This window comes from Esox lucius, chromosome 25 (genome assembly GCF_011004845.1).
Source record: "Esox lucius isolate fEsoLuc1 chromosome 25, fEsoLuc1.pri, whole genome shotgun sequence".
Taxonomy (NCBI): Eukaryota; Metazoa; Chordata; class Actinopteri; order Esociformes; family Esocidae; genus Esox; species Esox lucius.
This window is the reverse complement of record NC_047593.1, coordinates 10,783,830-10,805,906: the sequence shown is the minus strand read 5'-3', so window position 1 is coordinate 10,805,906 and position 22,077 is coordinate 10,783,830. Positions and strand designations below refer to the sequence as shown.

The window sequence follows — 22,077 nt, the reverse complement described above, 5'->3', positions numbered from 1 at the left end:
TTTAGCCTGCTGCCTCAGCACATCACCAACGAGCTCCGTGTAGCGCACGCAATATATAATAGAAGAGGAACCCCAAAGAAACACTGACGGAGATACTGACCTCTAGTGGGAAAATAAAGAAGTGCACCAGCGAATTAATACCATACTATAGAACACAGAGGGACAGAATAATGTGCTATCAAATTGTTGTCTTATTTTACTTGAAGCCTGTGTTTGTTCATCTGTGTTTGAGACCAGCCACAAATGGGGAACTTCTGTATATCTGGGAAACCTCTGGAAAAATCCTAGATTTTAAGGTGGAACGTGTGTGTGTGTGTGTGTGTGTGTGTGAGACAGACAGACAGACAGATAAACCTTCCATTGATGGCCACATAGTGAACATTTGTGTTGTAAATCAAATGATCTTCCAGAGCAGATACTCGTTGTGCCTTCTCTATGCAAGATAAGATGGACGGTGAGGAATAGTGTGAAGACTAATTTAGATGAATGGATGAATGGAGATTTTAAATGTCAAACTCCTCAAGGCCATCTCTCCTCTGTTTTTGTCTCTTTCTTAAAATTCATATTTGATGAGAAAGGCAGTGTTACTGGTCCCATCATAGGATGTCTTCTAACGCGAGTGTGTAGTCCGGTCACAATAAGAATGATGTACTTAGGAAAAAATATTTGTTTCTCAAAGACTGATGTGGTTCACCACAAATGCACCATAGATCCATATATTTCTATGGGGTTTAATTTATAGATTTTGCAGCCATCTTCTCCTAGCTAGCAACTGTGTTGCACTGAAGGCATTATTCTCGTGAGCACCTGTATAAGCGACTCGCAAACAATGCATTTGACTGATTTAAGGTGTTTTGAGGTGTTAGCCCAAGCAATGAATTTGATTGTGTTGACATGTCTTGGGAATTTACTGTCAAAAATGGAACAAAAATCCTGTAGGTATTCCCCAAGCCTAGCGACATTCTAGGCCTGGTTTTAATGGCTACAATCCAAGGGACATGTTCTCCATTGTGTTTTAAAGAATGAGCTGAAGTTTGTAGCTGAAGGAGGAATCAAAGAAAGACTAATTGAGGAAAAGCCCATAAGCAATTATTCATGGTGAACATTGCTTTAACCATAAAGACTTCTTTGCCTTAATTTTATATTTGTAGATAATGTAATACACAGCTGTTTTACAATGTTCATAAGGCAGATAATAAAGGAATGTATTTTGTGATTGATATTGGCCGTTAATGCTCTTTCCTGTACAAAGTTATTTAGAAAGCACTTTTGAATTGCCAGATAAATTCAACACCATTGTTGTTTGCTCTTTGGGGTTTAAGGCCGGGTGTTTTGTAAAAGCACTTTGTGACACCTGCTGATTTAAAAAGGGCTTTTATAAATAAATCTGATTGATTGATAAATATATTTAAATGTATTAAATATAAATGTATTGAGGCAGATGTTAATCCATCTGCCTCCACTTTGGGTCAACTCCTGTTGTTTTTAAATGTGCTAAATAATTAAAAGTGACTTGACTTTCCACCAAGTTGGATATTGGTCACATTTCTCTCACACAAACACACAGCGCACGCGTTCGTAGAGGTCGGGTCTTCTGCCCAAAGGACTGGCAACTTTCGATATGGGTGAGCCACACTACTAAATGTTACCATATGTCTGAGTCTCCATAACCAGGGCAACGATGACGTTAAATGACAGACAACAAGCCTGTCATTCTGAATTACTACTACTTACAATTCCTCATTGATTGTCCTCCGAAATGTGTATGAAATAGGAAATCTATAGGAAAATACAATTTAACTATTCAATCATTCAATCATAAATGTTTCCATTCATTTTTAATACTAAGGCTAAAGTCTTTAAGGTTAAACCAATGTTCACCACAATGAATCTTTTTTTTTTTTTTTATCTTCTATCAGCCAAAATCTTCAGCTCTTTCCTAACAAAATAGAGGATTGTAATCATGGACCTTTTCAAGTAGGGTTGAGAAGTAGAGATCAAATGTGAAATTGAGGAAATATACACTGATTATGTACACCTTGCAAGTACCGGGTTGGGTCCCCTTTTGCCTTCAGAACTGCTTTAATTCTTCATGGTATTGATTCAACAAGGTTTCACATGTGGGTGTGGTGAGGGGGAAGGAACCAAGTGCAGGCAGAGTGGCAGTCAATGTCAAATCTTTACTTAAAAGTAACACTGAGCACTTAACACAAGAAAACAAACAAAGGGGTTGGCTAAGCAGCAACCCATTAATCACCACATGCGAAACACAAGGGGACATGAACAACAATGATCGAGGGGAAACATTTAAACACAGACAAATGAGATGATAGGGACCTGGTGTGCATGATTAAAGATGTGACACAAAACAAGTCTGAAATGCGTTCGTGAGTGAAGGTAACTGAAATTGCATGGAGCGGTGGTGCTGTTGCTCACATTACTGTGACACAAGGTGCTGGAAACATTCCTCATAGATGTTGGACCATATTGACATTATAGCAGATTTGTTGGCTGCACAATGTATACAGCACATTTCAAATCGTATTCAGTCGTGGTCTTTTTTCAACCTTCTTGACCATGGCCATGTCTCTGAGCATTTGACATCTTGTACTTTTGGACACGCAAGGTAGGTTGCATTTCTGGCACTGGAGGATAATGGGTTCCTGGTAGCTTCATGTTTAATTCTTCTTTTGCAGTTAATTTGCAAAGGGGTTCAAACATACCTGGCCTGCTGCTGAAGACTATTACAACTCAAGAACCTCAAGCTCTGAAAGCCAATTCATGGCTAAAGGCTTTGGAAATCAATCCCTCTCATGTTGGTGCCTCAAGGTGTTTAAAATGACCTCTGTGAATCTGAAAAAACTAAACCCAAGTCTCAGGTGGGAAGTTGATTACAAAATACAGAGTACTAATGTTGAACATAGTGACTTGAATTCCCAGATGGTTAGATACTCTAAGCATGTTTAATAGAACCTTAAATTCTGTTTTTCTGCACTTAATTAAATAAGAGATGCATTATATTGTCCTACCTGTCCTTGTCACCCCTACACATGCAGGACATTTTCAATAATACACTATTGGTTTGCAGAGGTTTCATAACTTTCAAACGGTCAGCTCTCTGCAGGATTGCCAGATTTTAGTGACCGTATACCGACAGACTCAAGAAAAAACCTTCGAAAATGTTTGCCCGCACACTGTCATTAAAAATAGCCCAATTGTGTGGGAAACCTTCCCATCTGATGAAAATGCTACCTACATTCTTTGCTTACATCTTTTTCTTGTAGGTTGGAATGTGCAACGATAAATAAAATAAATAAAGAAAAACATTAAGCATATTTTCTTTTTCTGTTCAAGATATACACAAATATTTGATGACATTCTTCTTATTATGCTGCTCGTTCAACCAGGAAATCTAGACCTGAACCATTGCCTGCTGGAGGGAATACATTGTCCGGTCTTTTACCTTGATTCATCTCAAAGCCCCCAAGCCACCACAAGTATCCAATAGAGCACGATGAGGCAAGTCAACCATTTTCAATGAATAACCCTGCATGTAGTAAGATGACCCCTTGATGAAATCACTATATTTACTAAATTATTATGCTGATTAGTGATTACTATCACATCTACCTCTTCTGGTGCTTCAGGTGATGTTGAAGTTATAGTACTATACATACTAACCAACATATCTGTGGCATTAATTCCATCACCCTTGCAGAAAATATGTTTGTTCCCCAATTTATAATATGAGAGGGATACAAAGATATTTGTATTACATAGATCTCTCCAAAGATAACCTGAAGCTTTAATCATAATATCTGAGTGATCCTGTGATTTACATAATAATGTTTTACCCACAATTCCACATAGTAGTAGAGTACATTTTAAGTTGATACAAGTAATGGCTTGGAAAGTACTTTGTGGCCCGATAGTAACAAGTAACACAATCAATGCAAGAAGGGAAAAGTATATCTGGGAGGGATGGTTGCGTGTTAGTAGTTTCCTGTTTCTGAGTGTGAATTGCTTAAGTTGAGGGTGAGATAGGATGGAGTGAAAAACGGAAGACAACCAAATGACAATTCTGCAAAACTATGCATTTGGTCTTGGGGTGGATTTTTGTGGTTCTTAACCAGTGTGTCAATATCAAGCAATTAAAACATGGATTTCTACAAATGTATAATTTCCCCCAAACCTTTACAAAAACACCTTTTTCAAAAGAAACCTTTATTTAGTGTAAATAATATTGCTAAATCCCTTTATCATATGATGTTTCTAATAAAAAATAAACATTTACACTGAACTGTTTATATACTGTCTCCTAAATATCAACATAACTATTTATTATTTACTCAATTATTCCCATAACTTTTTCTCTTTCCTCCATATTTGCTTTCTATCTTGTCTCACACTTTCCAATCATTTTAGAGAAGGATCAAAAACCCTCTATTTTAAAAATGTAAATGGATTCTGGTGAAGGAGGTGAGGAAAGATGATGCAAGGAGGGATTGACTAAGGATGTATTGAAAAAGGCCCCAAAATAATGTATTTTACAGTCAGTATTGTATTTTGTAGAACAAAGCATTTCAAACACAAAATATATTTCCCCGGCTCTTGTTGATAAGACACATTTGTTAGGGTCATAAGACGTTACTGCTCTTCTCAGGGACAAGGTCAACCATTCGGCAGAAAGGGGGGAGGAACTGGTGGTTTTCAGAAGAGAGGAAGAAATCAGGGGAGAGGAAGAGGCCGAGGGAGAGGTGGACAGGGATGGAGTGGGGACCAGACAAGGGATCAGTCATGTTATAATTGCGGTAAATATGGTCACCTGACCACCACACAATGTTACACTAAATAAACCTAAGGAGGACTGAAGTGTAATGAAGACAGCTGACAGATTCTCACAGAAGCAGTTCCTTAAGAGATTTGCCAAGTCCAAAGATACCCCTTGTGTTACCCTTCTGATTGAAGGTAAGTACTTATGTTTTCTAATAGATACTGGTGCTGCAATGTCTGTTATCAGGCATGAATCTGTGCTGAATTTTCCCATGTCAAATGAAACTGTGCGCACTGTAGATTCTTCTGGTGTAGTGATGATTGAGTCCTTAACTATGCCTTTATCTGTAGATGGTACTCCAAGTTGACACCAATTCATTGTAACTACATGTTGTCCCTGCAATTTGGCTGGTTGAGACCTCATGTGCAAATTGGACTTGAATGTTACCTGTGGATCGGATGTTCATGTGATTACTCAACCAAAGGAGGACTGTCAGATATTTATGCTGATGATCACAAAGTTTCGTAAACAAAATTACAATTTGTTAGGTACCTAGGCCATGGCATCCCGCCTAACAGTAGATATTTGGGTCCAGAACATGTTAAAGCAGTGCTGGAACTCCCCAAACCAATAACCAAAGGCCAAATTTTTAGCCTTTTGGGTATGGCTACTGCTGAGCCTGGCTTCCAGACTTCGCTGAAATCATAGCCTCTCTCTGATCTCATTTATGGCCACAAAATGGCCATGAAGGACAAAATTGTTAATCTCTCATGTTCTGGTCTGCTGCCTACAGGCAGTTGCCCCAGCTACTGAGGCTGTTCTGTCTTATGCAGACATTGTTGCCAAGTGCCCTCTCACTGTTCATGATTCACATGCTGTTCATTCTCTCATTTCACAGGCTAAGACAGCACATTTACACCCTATTAGGTTACTGCACTACTAAAACATTCTTCTGACAATGTCTCATGTTACACTAAAGAGATGCACTGTCCTGAATCCTGCTACTTTTTTGCCTTGAGATGATGATGGTCACCCTCATGACTGTGCTGCCATGTAGGAAGACCCATTTTGATTTCCACGACAAAGACAAGGGAATAGTAAGTGCAGAAGATGACCCCTCAAATATAAATAGTTTAGCCATTTTGGGAATTAATATAATTTGCTCCTGTTGGGATGCTCTCAGTTCTGATTTACAGGTTAAATATGAGCCACTGTCCATTCCCACAGACATCATCTAGGCAGGGGTCTTTGGGACTGTTGAAAGGTCCGAGCATCACCTGCATCCATGGTAACCAGAATGTTGATGCCAGTGTATCACCACCCGGTGGGCATTCCAAAATAGTGACGGAGTAGATTGGGCAAGAGCACCCTCTAATCCAGTGATTCTCAAATGGGGTTACGTTGCGGTACTGTAGGGGGTACGTGAGATTTATAAAAAAAAAAGATTAATTCATTTCAATTATTAATTAATTTAATTTAAAAGATATACAAAATCATCCATGATTACTAAAACTATCATACAAAAAAAGGTTTAATAAAATGTTTATGTAAACCACATTTTTATATAAAATGTTTGATTGTAAACTACCTAAATCAGAGAACAAGAATTTGAATCACGCCTAGCGGGAAGACAGTTACTCTACTGGAAACAAACAGACATTTAAATGAAATCCTGGTTAAAACTTAGTAATACTACAACGGAGAACAGGGAGGATGAAGAAAAAAAGAAAGCCAAAGTGGAGCCAACAAAATACCGTCAATTTCAGGAGGGGTATGTTTTGATGGGATTCACGGCAACAAACGGCAACCCTCCCCAGGCATTGTGTTTTTTCTGTGGGGAGAAACTAGCTAACAGCTCGATGAAACCGGCGCACCTCCAGCGACATCTCAGCACCAAACATCAGTGTCATGTTGGTAAACCACCAGACTTTTTCAAGTGAAAACTTGCTGAGTTTAGATCAACGCAGGAAACAATGCGAAAAGTCCACAACATCAGCCAAAGCGCTACAGGCGTCATACGCGGTGTCACTGCTCGTGGCTAAAGCAAAAAAGCCGTTCACGATCGCTGAGGACCTGTTACTCCCAGACGCTTTTGTATTAGCTGAGACAGTGCTGGACAAAAATGCCGCGGATATATTAAAAACGGTGCCTTTGTCTAATCACACCGTTTCCCGCAGAATAGAAAGAATGGGAGCGGATATTGTTGAACAAGTTGTGGGAAAACTTGGCGAAGCATTTTCACTCCAGCTTGATGAGTCGACCGATATCAGTGGCAAGGCACAGCTCATGGCTTTTGTGAGGTATGTGGATATCAACGACATTAATGAAAATGTACTTTTCTGCAAGACCTTAGAGGGGAAAACAACAGGAGAGGACCTTTTTAATTTTGTGGATAATTTCTTCATTGAAAACGAGCTGGACTGGAGAAACTGCAAGACTGTCTGCACTGACGGAGCTGCGTCAATCACAGGCCGTGTTAAAGGGCTCATGGCGCGTATTAGAAATAAACATCCAGAAGTGCAGTGGAATCACGGTGTCATACACTGGGAAGCACTGGCATCCAAAAATATAAGTCCTGTGTTGCATGACGTTTTGAATGACAGCATTAAAGTGATTAACTTCATTAAGTCAAGGTCACTCAATGCACGACTGTTTCACCGCCTTTGTGAGGACATGGGAGCTGAACACACACAACTGCTGCTACACACAGAAGTGCGCTGGCTATCTCGAGGGAGGATACTGAACAAGGCTGTTGGAACTACGGGCGGAGGTGCACACCTTTTTGTCAGAGCAAAGATCTCCATATGTCACCCTATTTGAAGATAAAGATTGGCTTACAAAGCTGTGCTATCTTGCAGGTTTCTTTTATCAAACATGCTTGGGGCCAGTCAAGGGGTACTTAAACTGCATGATCGGTTGTCAGTAATGATAAATTGTTTATTATTGCAAATGTCTATTATTGCAAATGTTTATTGTTGAAAATGTTTAATATTGCAAAAGTTTTTCATTTACAATGTTTAATAAATCTCATAATGATGGCACGTCACTATATGGTAGTCATAGCTTTTATTTCTATCTCAAATGTTTGGGGCCGGTCAGGGGGTACTTGGCTGAGAAAAAATTTGATAGGGGGTACAACATTGAAAAAAGATTGAGAAGCACTGCTCTAATCTTAAAATCTGAGTGCCATTACTACAGCTAGAAGTCCTGGGCTGGTCTGAAGAGGAAGGATCCAGTCAGAATAATGTTTTTATACCCTTTATACTTAGAATAAAAACATTACCCCCTATCAACCAATTGCTGCTTTGTCTTATCAGGTACAAGGTTCAGAAGAGTTGTTTTTCAAGGTGAGCCCTGGTATAGTGGAAATGGAAGTAAAGCGGGTTAGTGAAGTGTCTGAGAATTTCCTAGATACAGAAACCCTTGCCTTAGAAGAATAATGACTATCTGCGAGCCAGCAGGAGGATTTGAAGGGCCTACTGACTAAATAGGAGGTTCATTTACAGTCCACAAGACTGAAGTCGTACATCACACCATACCAACAGTTACAAACAAGCCCATTAGAGAAAGTTTTCAGCCCATTCCTCCTAGCATGTATCAGGCAATCCGTGGTCTGTGAGGTAATATGCTGAAGACAAGGGTTGCTAAAGAAAGCAGTAGTCTTTAGACAGTGTCTATTGTCCTCATTAGAAAGGACAGTGCTCATTTGCATAAATATTTCAAAAAATAGATTTGCCATAATCGTCCGATTCCAATGGTATATTATTTGTAGCCACTTTCCTGAAGCGTTCCGTGTATAATTGGGGTTGTCTGTGTATAATATGGGTTGTATAGTTGTATAGTTTGGGTTGCTATGAGAACCTTTCACCAGGCAACGACATTGCCAATGCATCTTAGAAAGGCTCATGTGTACACTAGAATAAATATTACAAGTGTGTACATCACTATATATGATGTTTTGAACCATAAAACATCGTTTGTATTATATATAAGATATAAAAATAAATATTTAGTCAAAATAGTATGGGGATGTTCTTGAGTTTTTGGGAAGAAGTTGGTAATTTTTCTGAGTTTATAAAATATATAAGTCCAAACGTAACTAGCGATCTAGTGCTGCCACCTGCTGGCCGTTTTGTGTCATTACATCTAAAGGAACCGTTAGATAGGGTTATAATCTTTCATTTTATAGTGTTTCATTTCTAGGTTGAAGAACCACATTTTTTGGGGGTGCCTATATTTTTTACCTTCTATTATATAATTATTTCATTATTTTCAACCCAATTAAAGTGTAATTTGATAGTAAAGGCATGAAAGTATGAGGAAATACCATTGACACAAAATCTCAATAATGCTTTCAAAAAAAAATCTTGATGCTGAATGTCAGAAAATGTTTTCCGAAAACAATTTTTTTGCCTTTCAAACAGATGAGTTTTATAAATAGTGACCCAGAAGTCTGTTTTTATGTGTTTTTATTGTAGCCAGAGGGGTTTTTATTACCAGGATACATCATAATAGGTTGTATCTGTTACAGAAATGAATCTAGGACCCAAAATGTCCCAGTAGTGAAATCCGGCCGAAATCCCCATAGGGAAAGTCATGGACTCCATCAGTTCATATCCTATATAGCAGCTGTAGCTTACACAGTTTGGTTTCAATGAAAACCTTTGTGAAGACAGTCTTTCTGCACAACAATATGCAGCACCTTTCAATGCGATGCACAAATGCTTTCTAATGGTAGATTCTTCATTAAAAAATGTTTTATCAGGAAGTCTCCATCAACACAGACAGACCTCTATTGTGAGTTCATATCACATTTCAACCAGAAAGTCACTCAAAGGAGAACAGATGAGGAAGTTGTTATGGAAATATTGAACTAAGGTACATTTGAGAAATGTCTGTCTTTTGTGATGGCAATTTACAAAGTCCAAATAGTTCTATGAAATAGGTAGGTAAGACAGGAGAAATCTATTGCGCAATAAACAGCTTTAATAACTTGCAAGGAGAGAATATGCAGGTTACAAAGTAACAGTGAATGGTCTATAAATAAAACATCATTTCGACAGTATTTATTACATAGAAAAAGGGGTGTGGTAAGATGCTGTCATCTGTCTCATGTCAATCAAACACATTCCCTTTGTTCTATCACACTAGTCAAATGCTATCTTCCCCCACCTTATCCTTCCTGCCATAATGTTTACTGTTGTGTTTACCCAAAGGGGCCAACTGACCTTACTGCCCCCTGTTGTGTATCTTCTCCTATCCCGTCCTAAAACCCATTGATCTGCATCTGGACAGACAATAGATAGATGCCCCCTATGCAAATACCAGATCCCCCACATTCCTCTACCTATCTAAACAGTGGGACTCAGTCCTTTAATCAGTAAGAATGCATCAGGCGTCAGAAACTTCCCCAACACTTTCCATTGGCTTGTATTAAGATCTTTACTTTGATTGTGACACACGTCTTTATAATATCAGAGAAACATTAGGTATTTGGTCCATGTTCTCCTGCCTAGACAAACAAGGATGTCAGTCCTTTTGTTCCTTGGAAATGTTGTCCTTGGAGGGAAGAAAGGTCAGTTTGATAAACGCAACAGAAAACATTTGCAGGAAGGATAAGGTGGGGGGTCTATAACCTATGTGTCACAATGGGCAACAATTTAACACACCCCTTTTAACTGTAATAAATACAGATTGTTCATGTATCTAGTTTAGAGACTCCTCGAATTATTATGTTTGTAAGCGTTTGACCCGTCTCTCTTATTTGCAAATACTTAATAAAAGTGTTAAATTGTGCCAAGATAATTTTGTCTCTGTTCTTACTCCTTTAAGATTGTTGATCCATGGAATTGCCATCACAAAGCACAAGTGTGGTAAAGGAAACATGTTCTAAGATGTCAGAAGGAACCTACGAATTTGAAGGGAATGTAACTAGCACAAATATTGATTGCCCATTATATGGCAAAGTAGGAGCTGACAAACCCAAACCAGGTGGAGTCGTCATTCAACATTCAGGTAATATTACATGCACATAAAACACACAAACAAACACATGCAGGTGAAAACATATAGCATGCACACACACCCTTATTCATAAAATAAAAATTGAAATAAAACATATTTATTCTTTAAGATTTCATTACAATTTGGACATTTAGCAGGCTTATGACTTATCTTATTAGCAATTGAGTGCACCATGTCATGCTTTTAATTGCTGTATTTCAAAATGTTTAAGTTTATTTGATGTTCAGATTCAGCATATTCAAAGTGGTGGAAAAGACCTTCTGGAGTTGCTGCAGTGTGTCTGGGACTGCTATGTGTTCTGCTTCTGGCTGAGATCATAGGACTGTGTGTCTACTGTAAGTTAAATTCACTCTCACTTAAAGTTGAACTGACAGTTTTTTAAGAAAATGAAATCTTGGTAAAATAATGGAATATTTCAATGGGACGGAACAAGTCAAAAGGTCCCATTTGACTAGATGGACCTTGACCCAAGAATAGGCAAAATGTATGTGTCCGATGTAAAAAGCTGTTAGAGAATTATACAAATAGACTCATGGCTGTAATTGCAGTCAAAGGTGCCTCTACCAAATATTGACCATAAGGGCAATGCAATCAATTATTTTCTGTTTTGTAATTAATTGAGACATGTGTAGACTTTTTATATCCATTGTAACTTGAATATTACAGATGGCGTCATTGGCTGTCAATACTTCATAAAAAGAGACAATCTACAGACTAGTTACAACAACCTGACAAAAGAGAGAGACCAGCTACATACTAGTTACAACAACCTGACAAAAGAGAACGACCAGCTACAGACTAGTAACAACAACCTGACAAAAGAGAGAGACCAGCTACAGACTAGATACAAAACCCTGATTGAAGAGAGAGACCAGCTAAAAACTAGTTACAACAACCTGACAAAAGAGAGAGACGAGCTACAGACTAGATGCAAACCCCTGAGTGAAGAGAGAGACCAGCTACAGACTAGTTACAACAACCTGACAAAAGAAAGAGACCAGCTACAGACTAGTAACAACAACCTGACAAAAGAGAGAGACCAGCTACAGACTAGATGCAAAACCCTGATTGAAGAGAGAGACCAGCTAAAAACTAGTTACAACAACCTGACAAAAGAGAGAGACGAGCTACAGACTAGATGCAAACCCCTGAGTGAAGAGAGAGACCAGCTACAGACTAGTAACAACAACCTGACAAAAGAGAGAGACGGAAACTCCCAGATGTTATCAGGTAAGTGAATTGAACTGGTTTTCCTTTTAATCATATCAAAATCTCATCAAAATGGCATTCATATTGACTTGCAAAACTGAAACTGAATAAACATATTATACATGTATTTTAATTAGTGAAATGTCCATATGAATGGAGAAAGTTTGGTAACAGCAGCTATTTCATTTCCACGACGAAAAATAACTGGGAAAATGCAAACCAGGACTGTCGGAATAGAGGGACCAAGCTAGTCATCATAAACAACCAAGAGGAACAGGTGAGAGGGAGGTTCATAAGAGATTTATGGATACAAATGGTTGTTTTCATTCTATTGACAAAATCTTAATCTTTGTCTGTTAGAAATTCCTCATTTCATTAAACATAAATACTTGGATCGGTCTGTCTGACATAGACACTGAGGGGACCTGGAGATGGGTGGATGGCACACCTCTGACTACAGCGTAAGAGATTATACTCTGTTTTGCAAGCCAGTCATTAGTAGCAATGATTCAATAGTACTGATAGTCTACAGTTACAGCATGTATAAAAACTGCTCAGTGTCTGTGCTAAGGCTATTTTCGAAATGTTATCAATGTTGGTTGGCAACTTGCTTCACATTGAATTCAGATAAAGTTGGTTTTCTTTTTTCTGACTTTTGTGATGTAGATAAACTTCCATGCTGTCTCTTTCAACCTTCAAAAACATCTGCATACTGGATTTACAGTAGGTTTTCTTTTCTACCAGTGTCTGACTCTCTGGTTCTCTGTGTTGTTCCCACTACAGGTACTGGGGACCACAACAGCCTGATAATGGTGGTGACCCCAAAGTAGAGGAGGACTGTGCTGAGATTGTGAATTGGAATAGAGATCCTGTAAAGATGTGGAATGACCTGACTTGTAACACTGAACTTAAATGGATTTGTGAAGCAGTCATAGATTAACAATACATTGTTATATACGGTACAATAATAGGTCAGAAGACATAAGAATAATGGAATTACAGTTTTTAATACCAATACAAATGAATAAGTTTCTTCCTCTGTCACATTAAGTGACAATTCTATGTTTCTGAAAACAATAATGAATAGGAACTTGTCATATCCTCACAACTAGCCATCATGGGGTTTCACTTCTTATTTTTTCATCTTTATTTACTAGAGTTTACAATGGATTTTAACACAATGGAGATGATCAGATTGGCCATATTTCTTAGCATATAAATATTTGTATTCTTACTTTCATCATATGACACATATGCTGAGCTGCATCAGGCTTCAAACAGAGGTCATGAATACAGACTCGTAGAAATCACTTTACCTATCGCTTCTTTTTCACTGAAGTGTGAAACTTAATTCGGAAGGAAACTCTGGCGGTCATATTGATTTAAAGGGAATTTCACCTACTTTTAAGAAAAACTTCTGATCTCAGTAGATTCAGTTTTCACACAGTGTAGTTTTCACCCGTCTCCCTTTACAGTATCACACACACACATTATATCTCAGTATCTGTGGTCTATATGGAACTCTAGATCTGTGTTCCAAACCACAGGACAAGAGAAAGCATCACACAGACATTCAGACTCAGGGACTGAGTCAAAGGGCGCCCTCCGGTGGACGTAGTGTTAAATTCAATGTTGAACTTGATGGGAAAGTGTACGTATCTCTACGCAAACAAGCCTCTGATACTAACCATCTCATCTGTTACAAATCTGTATTATTAATTCCATGACCCCTGAAGAAAAACATTTTGTTCCCCAATTTATAAGATAAAATATATTTGTGTAACACAGATTTCAACAAAGAGAACCTGAAGTTTTAATCATCGCATCAGAGTTATCCTGTAATTTACATGATAATGTTTACCGCTTTCCTCTTAGTAGTAGAGTGCGTTGTAAATTGATACAAAGAAAGCACATTAATTAAAGTAACAATATTTACAGAAGAAGTGAAAGGTTTGTCTGCTGTGTGACAGTGTGGGAGGGATGGTTGCAGGTTAGTAGTTTCCTGTATCTGAGCTCTTTAGTCTAGTGCATCTCTTTCTGCAGACCCTTAGACATGGCCCATAACTCTGTTGATGACATGTATGAAGGCTGCACTGAGCAAATGTACAACAAAGTGAAGAAGCAATATCTTCCAGATGAAAAGACCATATGAGTCCATTGTGCAAATAAAGCAAAGGAAAGATTAAAAAAGAACAAGTGTTCTTCCACGTGATCATATCCTATTTGTGCTTATTCTGCAATACATTGGAGTTCAACAAGGCAGTCCAAACCCATAGAACAAAGTACAAATCCTCCTTCAAGTTCTACTCCCTGCATTTCCTCTTGACTGATGCTCTCTGCCTGTTGAAACCCCCCCCAGAATTTATTATCAACCACATACAAAAAAACAGAAATTATTTTTCTTACAATTAGATTTGTATTAGATTCTTTGCATCCAGATCTCTTAATTAATTATAATTGTGGAAAACAATCCTGCTTTGAGATAACGACATGTTTTGGAGTTTACCATAAGTCCTACCCAGTGATGGGACAGCATGAGAAGGAAGGTGTTGATTCCTCCTTTTGAGATTTTTTTTAATTACCCAAAAGAAAAAACAGAATTTTCTGAACTGTGACGTTCTCTATGCACTGAAGAGTATAGGCAAACGGAGCAGTCAAAATTGTTAAAATGTTTAAGCAAATACAGCTGTTTATATAACGGTAAGTCAGTGAATCTTTTATTTTTTTCTTGTAGTAGAACATTGTTGGATTTAGTCAACATTTCTATGGGTTTCACAGACAGTTTCCTATTAACCACAGGAAAGAAATACAAAATTAATGTTCCAGCTAACCACAAACCAGGAATTTTTCTAAACATGTAATTTGGGGCAGACTGCCGTAGAAATTCACATTGATTTTAATGTTTTACTCCCAAGGTAGTATCATCTGATGTGAATCTCCTTATTCAGTAACCGCTTCAATGACAACGTTGTCACAAGTTGCATTCTCATACAGAAGTAATGTTAAATGGAATATATCAAGTGGATACCTCACCCACTGTGACAACTGCGCCCTCTACTGCCTCTCCTCCCCCTGCAGTGGGCAGGCTCCAGCGGTCAACGTCACCTGCCTTCTGACACCTCCGCCCATCTCATCAGTTCATCTCACCTGTTGTCTTGTTTAGCGCACCTGGTCCTCATTCATAATCATTCCCCCAGTATATATGTTCCCTCTGCTCCCCTGGTCTTTGTGTGTTATTGTCTTGCTCTTGTGAGCATTGTTGGGCTACGCCGTCATTAAAAGACAGTAAGCTATGCGACTCCACGTTTCCTGCTCCTCATTTCTTCGAAGCCTGACACCCACATTGCATTTTAGGCAGGTTAAGCAATTGTTGAATTACATGTATAGGCCTGTAAGCAATTTGAACAAAGAGCCTTTTGGGAATAAGATTAGACATCTGTTTTAGGGATTGAGGAACTGTGAAGTACCTGTAGTGAGGCTGTTGTGCTCCCCAGTACCTGTAGTGGGAACAACACAGAGAACCAGAGAGTCAGACACTGGTAGAAAAGAAAACCTACCATAAATCCAATATGCAGATGTGTTTGAAGGTTAAAGAGACAGCATGTCTCAACGTGATAAAAGTCAGTTTTCCTCTTCCAATTTCCTGATGACCAGCTTAGAATTATGATGTGGGGGTAGTTGAGATTTAACTATGTTACTTCCAAGCACTCGCTTTCTTAATGTATTTTGATACTGAACAAGGTCTGGGCAGCCCGATCCTGAACTGCATTAGTAATGACTCAAACCAGTGAGTTGGCATAATGTCACAGTTTGTCTTCGTGACGTGTGTGTGAAAAAGGAGTCGAATGCAGGGATGCAGTCAAAGTATATGTATTGAGTTCCTCTTACAAAAGGGAGGTAGTACTCAATTAGCGCACAAGCGCATAACAATCGCGCACAGCGAATCCAAAACACACTGAACATAGAACAATACCACACAAAGACACCCGGAAACACAGGAACTATTACATGCGACCTAATGAGGGAATGGACACCTGGTGCGTGTAATAACAAGACATGACAGTGCCGTGGGAGGAGGAGCGGCGTGGCTAGAAGGCCTACGATGACGTGCGCCGAACACCACGTCGGGAGGGGTGGCGCACGTCCACCATGCGCGTCCTCGTCAAACAGAAATGAGCATAATGTTATGTTTTTGCACAGAAATAGAAAGGTCAGGGTCTGTCAAGTGTTCACGTCCCTTGATTCTTCTCCACATTTTATTGTGTAACAACAGGCAACTACTTGTAAAAAACGAAATAATTGATTACATTCAGCCCTTTTGTCAATATTTGGCTTATGTTGTAGGTTGCTTGGTCTGTGTTGATGAGATAGACTTCCTGTTTTTCAGTGACAGTCCCACTGCTGCCATTATTGAGCATTTGTGCATTGCATTGAATCGTGCTGCAAATCACTGTGCAGAAAGACAATCATCACAAAAGCATTCATAAAACCCAAACAGTGTAATCTGCAGCTGCTACATACTGAAATATACGAACTGATGGACTCTACTGTATGACTTTCACTCACTTCATGAGGATGGATTTAATCAGAGGCCATTACTGTCCTCTGAAATCTGTTTTTCCAAAACTGTTTGTCAACTGCATGAAATAGGATAACTCTAAAGTTACTTTAAAAAGGATCAACCACAAAGTTCATTACTTAACTATCCATCTTATGAACATTGTAAAATAGTATATTACATTTACCAAAAACATTCCTCAATTAATATTAATTTGATTCCTCCTTCAGCCACAATCTTCGACTCTCCTTAAAACACAATGGAGAACATGTTCTTATGATTGTAACCTTGGACCTTCTCTAATAGGGATGAGAATGATGGGAGGACATCAAATGTGAAATTGAGGAAAGACTATTGATATTTTCTACTTTGTCCTCTCCTGTTTTGTGGTATCCTCATACAGGATAAACTGAATGATCAGACTGAGCTAGATAAAGATGAAGAAAACTGCTGTTCACAAACGTCATTTGTATTTGTATATATTATTTAATTATAGAATAAATCCCTTTGATAAAAATGATAACTAAGACACACACACCCACACACATTACACCTTCAAGCCTAGGAAACAGGATTTTCCACAAGATACACAAAGGTTCCCCATTTGTGTCTGGTCTGTAACACATAGACAGACACACACAGGTTTCAACAAATGAGTGACAAAAAAATAACCCTAAGCCTAAATAATATATTTCATATATAATTGTGAGTCTTCATAGAATCTGTGAAAAACATTATTTCTGATAGTTGTTTAAACTTATTTTAGAACTGAATAGGACTATGTTGTTGAACATAAAACGTCTCATTATTATGTCATTCACCAGCCTCTTATTTTCAAATTTGTCTTGGGGAAATAACGTCTGCTCCCCCCAGTAGGAAACTCATGCCATCCTTTTGCCACACTGGGGAAAACGTGCTAAAACTGCCACTGGTTGGTTCTATCAATAGTGATGACCTTATTCAGAGCTGAGAATAAACACTCTTCTGAGTAACCTCTATTGAGGAAGTTGAAACACAGTTTTTGCTGGACCATGTCCCAAGGGGTAGATCAAAACCCTTTGGGCAGTAAAAGAGTAGGGGTTTACACGATTCTTTTGTCTTTTCAATTGACGTAAAAGTCCGTTTTCGTCACTTATATTGATAGTTATTGTATCAATGGCATTCACGAATGAAATAAAAACGAACATCGTTGTGCCATGAAATAAAATGGCTTTGGCATGTTCACATTCAATCTCGATAGAAATTGCAATCTTATGACTATTCCTATTATTAAGTTACTGTAGTAGATACTAGTAAGCCTATTACTGGCCAATAAGCTGTTATAACGGCCAGTGGCAAAAAAACATATGTTTCATAGATGCTATTTGTGGTGAAAGTAAACTTAATAAGGAGCGTTTGTTATTTGCACACAATGCTTAATCGTGTCTAGCGAAATATTCAAACTTGGTGTAATGTTAACCCTTGACAAAATTATCCAATGACGAGATGCTATATCGACACTGATCAAATGTATAGCACCGTGGTGTAGTGGTTAAAGATCCGCCCACTTATGTGGGAGACCCAGATTTGAATCCAGTGAGGCCAACAACATTCATCACTTTGCATTGCAGGCTGGCTGAACTAGGCTTGCTTGGTTCCTTTTCTGCTTTAGATTCAACAATAAAATCTTAATTACGGGTGCATAAACACCTGATACCTAAGAATTGACTGTATGGCGAGCCTCGCATTAACAAGGCTGGATGGTGGCTAGATGCATGCAATACACTTTTATTGTCAGTTGGTTTTACATAGAGAGTGGTGTATAGCAGGAAATTAATTTTGTTACAGAAACATTCTAATCTAAAGGTGATCCAGTCAACAAGGCTGTTCGTGATGAAAATAATCTAGTTGTGTTCTGGTGCCATGCCAGATAATAAAGATATCATCAATGTAATGTTCTTAATGTTTGTTTTATAAAGTGATCGCATTTTCAATGTTAGACAGTATGGACCTCTTAAATTTCTGCTGGAAGTCGTTCCCCATGAAAATGTAGAGCGCCGGGTTGATCAAACTACTGGTTGTGGCTACAGTGGTCCCCACCATAAAACCAGCTCTGATGACATCCAGATTGTAGTTTTGGTGGTTCAGCTCAAGCAGTATGAAGACATGGTAGGGCAGATGAAGAATGCAACTATCAGGGCAGTCATTACCCTGAGGCGCTTGGAGGACTTCCTCATCATTTGGCTTGTCCTTAGTCGTAAACACAACAGACTCACAGCCACTTACGTCTGAACATAACTCAACCCAGATCACAATCACCAGAATTCTAGACACCTGTTCCTCATCTACACTCTGTTGAAGTATAACACTTCCCTGAGTTGGTTTGTTGGAAAGGAGAATAAAACACAGGGAGTCAGGGCAATTACCGTAGTTATATGTCCATTTATTACAGAAGCTTCTGGAGACACGTGTCGCCGCACAATGTCTAAGGATCAACATTCAAAACATCATTTTTATACTTCTACTACGCCCAAAAAGATAGAGGCGTTAACTTACAAAGTGTGTGCCATTGGCCCAATCCCAGTTTTATTCTTTATAGGATAACTGCAAGTATCCCCTTGCCCCCCTTTCTGGTTTCTGTCTTGTCTGTCCGACTATGTGTGTGTGTCTCTGACCTGTGACCTGTTTCTCACAAAACAGACATACTAAATCTTTCTATCCCCGGCAACCGCTTGAACAGGTTTTCCTATTCTCCTACTTGCTCCTTCAGTTTCAGCTCATATTACAAACAATTAATATTTTGTTTCATTGGTTACAACAGCTTATAACAGTTCACTAACTTATATAATCAATACATCTACATTGGTTACAACAGCTTATAACAGTTCACTAACTTATACAATTACTACATCTACAATTCCCCCTTTTGATCTCTCCCCAGAGAGATCACCCCTATTCGCCAAGCTCCAGTTCTCCCGGGTCATGCTGCTCCAGTAGAGGCATCAGCATCCCTGGTGTCGATCCTGGAGCCTTCTCAATGGCTGTAGAAATCACTCTCATGGCAAGCCCTCTTATGCATGGGATACAACAACACCCACAAGTAACCATTATAGCACCAAATGTAGAAAGCGATAAAAGAACAGACATTATCAAACCTTTCCACTGGCCGAACATCGAGATCATCCATTCCTCCAGCGGATTATCTATCCCAGAATGCTCGTATGCGACCCCTCGACATTGTCCAATTCAATCCCCCAAATTTCCTCAAACAGGTGTCCTCAGGTGGGGTCGCTGACCTCTTCGCTGGGGGAATGAAGACCCGATGCCAACCTGGGAAACCTGTATCAACACACAACACATATCATTATTCTACCAATTCCCATATACTACTTCATTCTACTATCATCTCCCCAGACCTTTCTCTGTAACCCTGTCATCTTGGTACGAGTGGTATGAGCCACTCGGTGTCCTATACCCCCTTTAGTTACAGTATTTTTCAGTTCTTTCCCCTAAGAGTCTATTCCCCTGGCGTCGTCCTTTGTCTCCTTCACTCGCTCGTAGTCCCGCCGTGTCCTGGGGTCCGCTCCTGGCACCGGTCCGGCTGGTGCTGGTCCTCCTTCAGTCCACGCTGGGGAAAGCTCCTCCTTCCCGGTTTGGATGAGGTCCGTTAACGACCTTCCTGGCTCCTGCGCTGGTGTACACTGACTCCAATGGTACCACGTCTCTCCTTTGTCCCTCAGGCGGACCGCATGACTCGTTCTCTCCACCACCTGATGAGGACCCGTCCACCTTGGCTCCGACCACTTTCGCTTGATGACCTTCAGCAACACCCACTCCGCCTGGGGCAGGTTCTGGTCCAGCGGTTGCAGGTCCCTCCGTTCTCCGACTCTGTTGGTGAATTCTGAAACGAGTGCTCGCAATTCATCAAAATACACTCTGTGATCTTTGGGCCACTTTTCCCCTTCCGGGACCGCAGGCCCCGCGGCTGGTCCTGGAAACTGTCTCCCCGTCAGCAGCTCGTATGGGGTGAACCCAGTGGTCTGAATTAACGAGCATTGAATCTTCATGAGTACCAGTGGCAGTGCATCTACCCAGTTCAATTTAGTCTGTGCACCTATCTTAGCCAACTTGTTTTTTAAGTTTTGGTTCATCCTTTCTACCTTTCCCTGGGACTGTGGATGGTACACAGTGCCAAAAGCATGTTTTAGGCCCAATAAGCTCTCTACCTTCTGTAAATCACTGTTCTTAAAGTGAGTCCCATTGTCTGACCTAATTTTCTCTGGGAAGCCGTATCTGGGAATGTACTGGTTCACTAAACACTTGATCACTGTGGAATCTGAGCATTAACAATTACAATATGAATGTACGTTTCATTGGAAGTGCATGTGCCTAGATAATGAGAACAACAGAAACCTCTCTGTTTAGATTATCTCTCTGTAGGAATGTTTACGATGGCCATATGGCATGGGGGGGTTGACTTCTAAAGACATGGTCTTAGTTAGAAACGCCCTTAATGTATAGGCTAGCTGGTAACCAACATTACAGTGAGAAGGTAATGGAACGTTCAACGAATGACATCTGTGCTGCAATTTTTCAATAAACGTGAACGAACTTCTCCCTCGATTTGATACGGGTTCTACATTATTTGACCACTATACGAAACCGCCGATTTCTAACATCACTGTCTGACTGTCCTCCCTTCTTGCCGGCCAGGCTTCTGGCCACCCTGTGAACATGTCCACACACACTAACATGTAACGGCACCCCCGTACTGTTTCCCCCATGTCAGTGTAGTCTATCACTATCTCTTGTCCAGGTCTCGTCGTCATGGGGAACGCCCCCATCTCAGGTTTGATCGTCGGTTTTGGATTGTGGTGTGTGCAGATGGTGCATGGCCTAGTGTAGTTACGTACCATGTCTACCATAAACGGGTTCCTCAACATCTGTGCTGGCCCTACATGGCCCAACCCGTGGGCTTCTGCAAATTTATCTCCCCGCATGGCTGGTGGAAGTATTACTCTACCGTCTGGCCCTCTCCAGAGCCCGCTCGTCTCTGTTGCTCCTCTCTGTTGCCAAATTGTTTTCTCTTGTGGGGAAGCCCCCTTTTGATGTCTCACTAGCTCGTCTCTCTCAGAGCCTTCTCCCCCCTTTTTCTGAAACAGGACCCCGTTCATGACTCATCCTGTTTCAGAAAAATCTAGAAAAAAAGTGTTGTGTAGTCTGGTATGGCCAGATCAGCTGCGGTGGCTAGTTGTTGTTTCAGCAAAATGAAGTCCTTGTCGGCCGGGCAAGTCCAATTGAGAGTGGCTTTAAGTTTACGCATTCCCTGCTCCTTAACTAGCGCTCTAAGTGGCTCTGTGAGCCCTGAGTAGTTTGGGATGTAATTGCGGCTGTACCCCGTGAGCCCTAGGAATGATAACATTTCCTGAACCGTAGTGGGTTTAGGATGGTGGAGGCTGGTTGTGCGGTGAGCTGGGGAAAGCCCCGCTCCCTTCTGCGAGATTACTCTGCCCAGAAAGGAGACATGCGTCCT

At 39.9% G+C, this 22,077-nt stretch overlaps 1 protein-coding gene, 1 long non-coding RNA gene and 1 pseudogene across 2 annotated transcripts; all 3 read left to right on the top strand.

Annotated features, from left to right (window-relative positions):
- Nucleotides 1-10,599: 10,599 nt before the first annotated feature.
- LOC117594130 lies at nucleotides 10,600-11,602 on the top strand. The gene is made up of 3 exons (XR_004575529.1): nucleotides 10,600-10,789; nucleotides 11,026-11,133; nucleotides 11,465-11,602. It is a non-coding gene; the product is annotated as an uncharacterized LOC117594130 (long non-coding RNA).
- Nucleotides 11,603-11,815: 213 nt separating this feature from the next.
- On the top strand, nucleotides 11,816-14,047 carry LOC117594127 (CD209 antigen-like protein D). The gene is made up of 4 exons (XM_034291193.1): nucleotides 11,816-12,028; nucleotides 12,145-12,284; nucleotides 12,368-12,468; nucleotides 12,791-14,047. Exons 1-4 carry the CDS (start codon nucleotides 12,019-12,021, stop codon nucleotides 12,945-12,947), a joined length of 408 nt encoding a protein of 135 aa, XP_034147084.1. The 5' UTR covers nucleotides 11,816-12,018; the 3' UTR covers nucleotides 12,948-14,047.
- On the top strand, nucleotides 13,861-14,622 carry LOC117594086 (annotated as a pseudogene).
- Nucleotides 14,623-22,077: the final 7,455 nt, after the last annotated feature.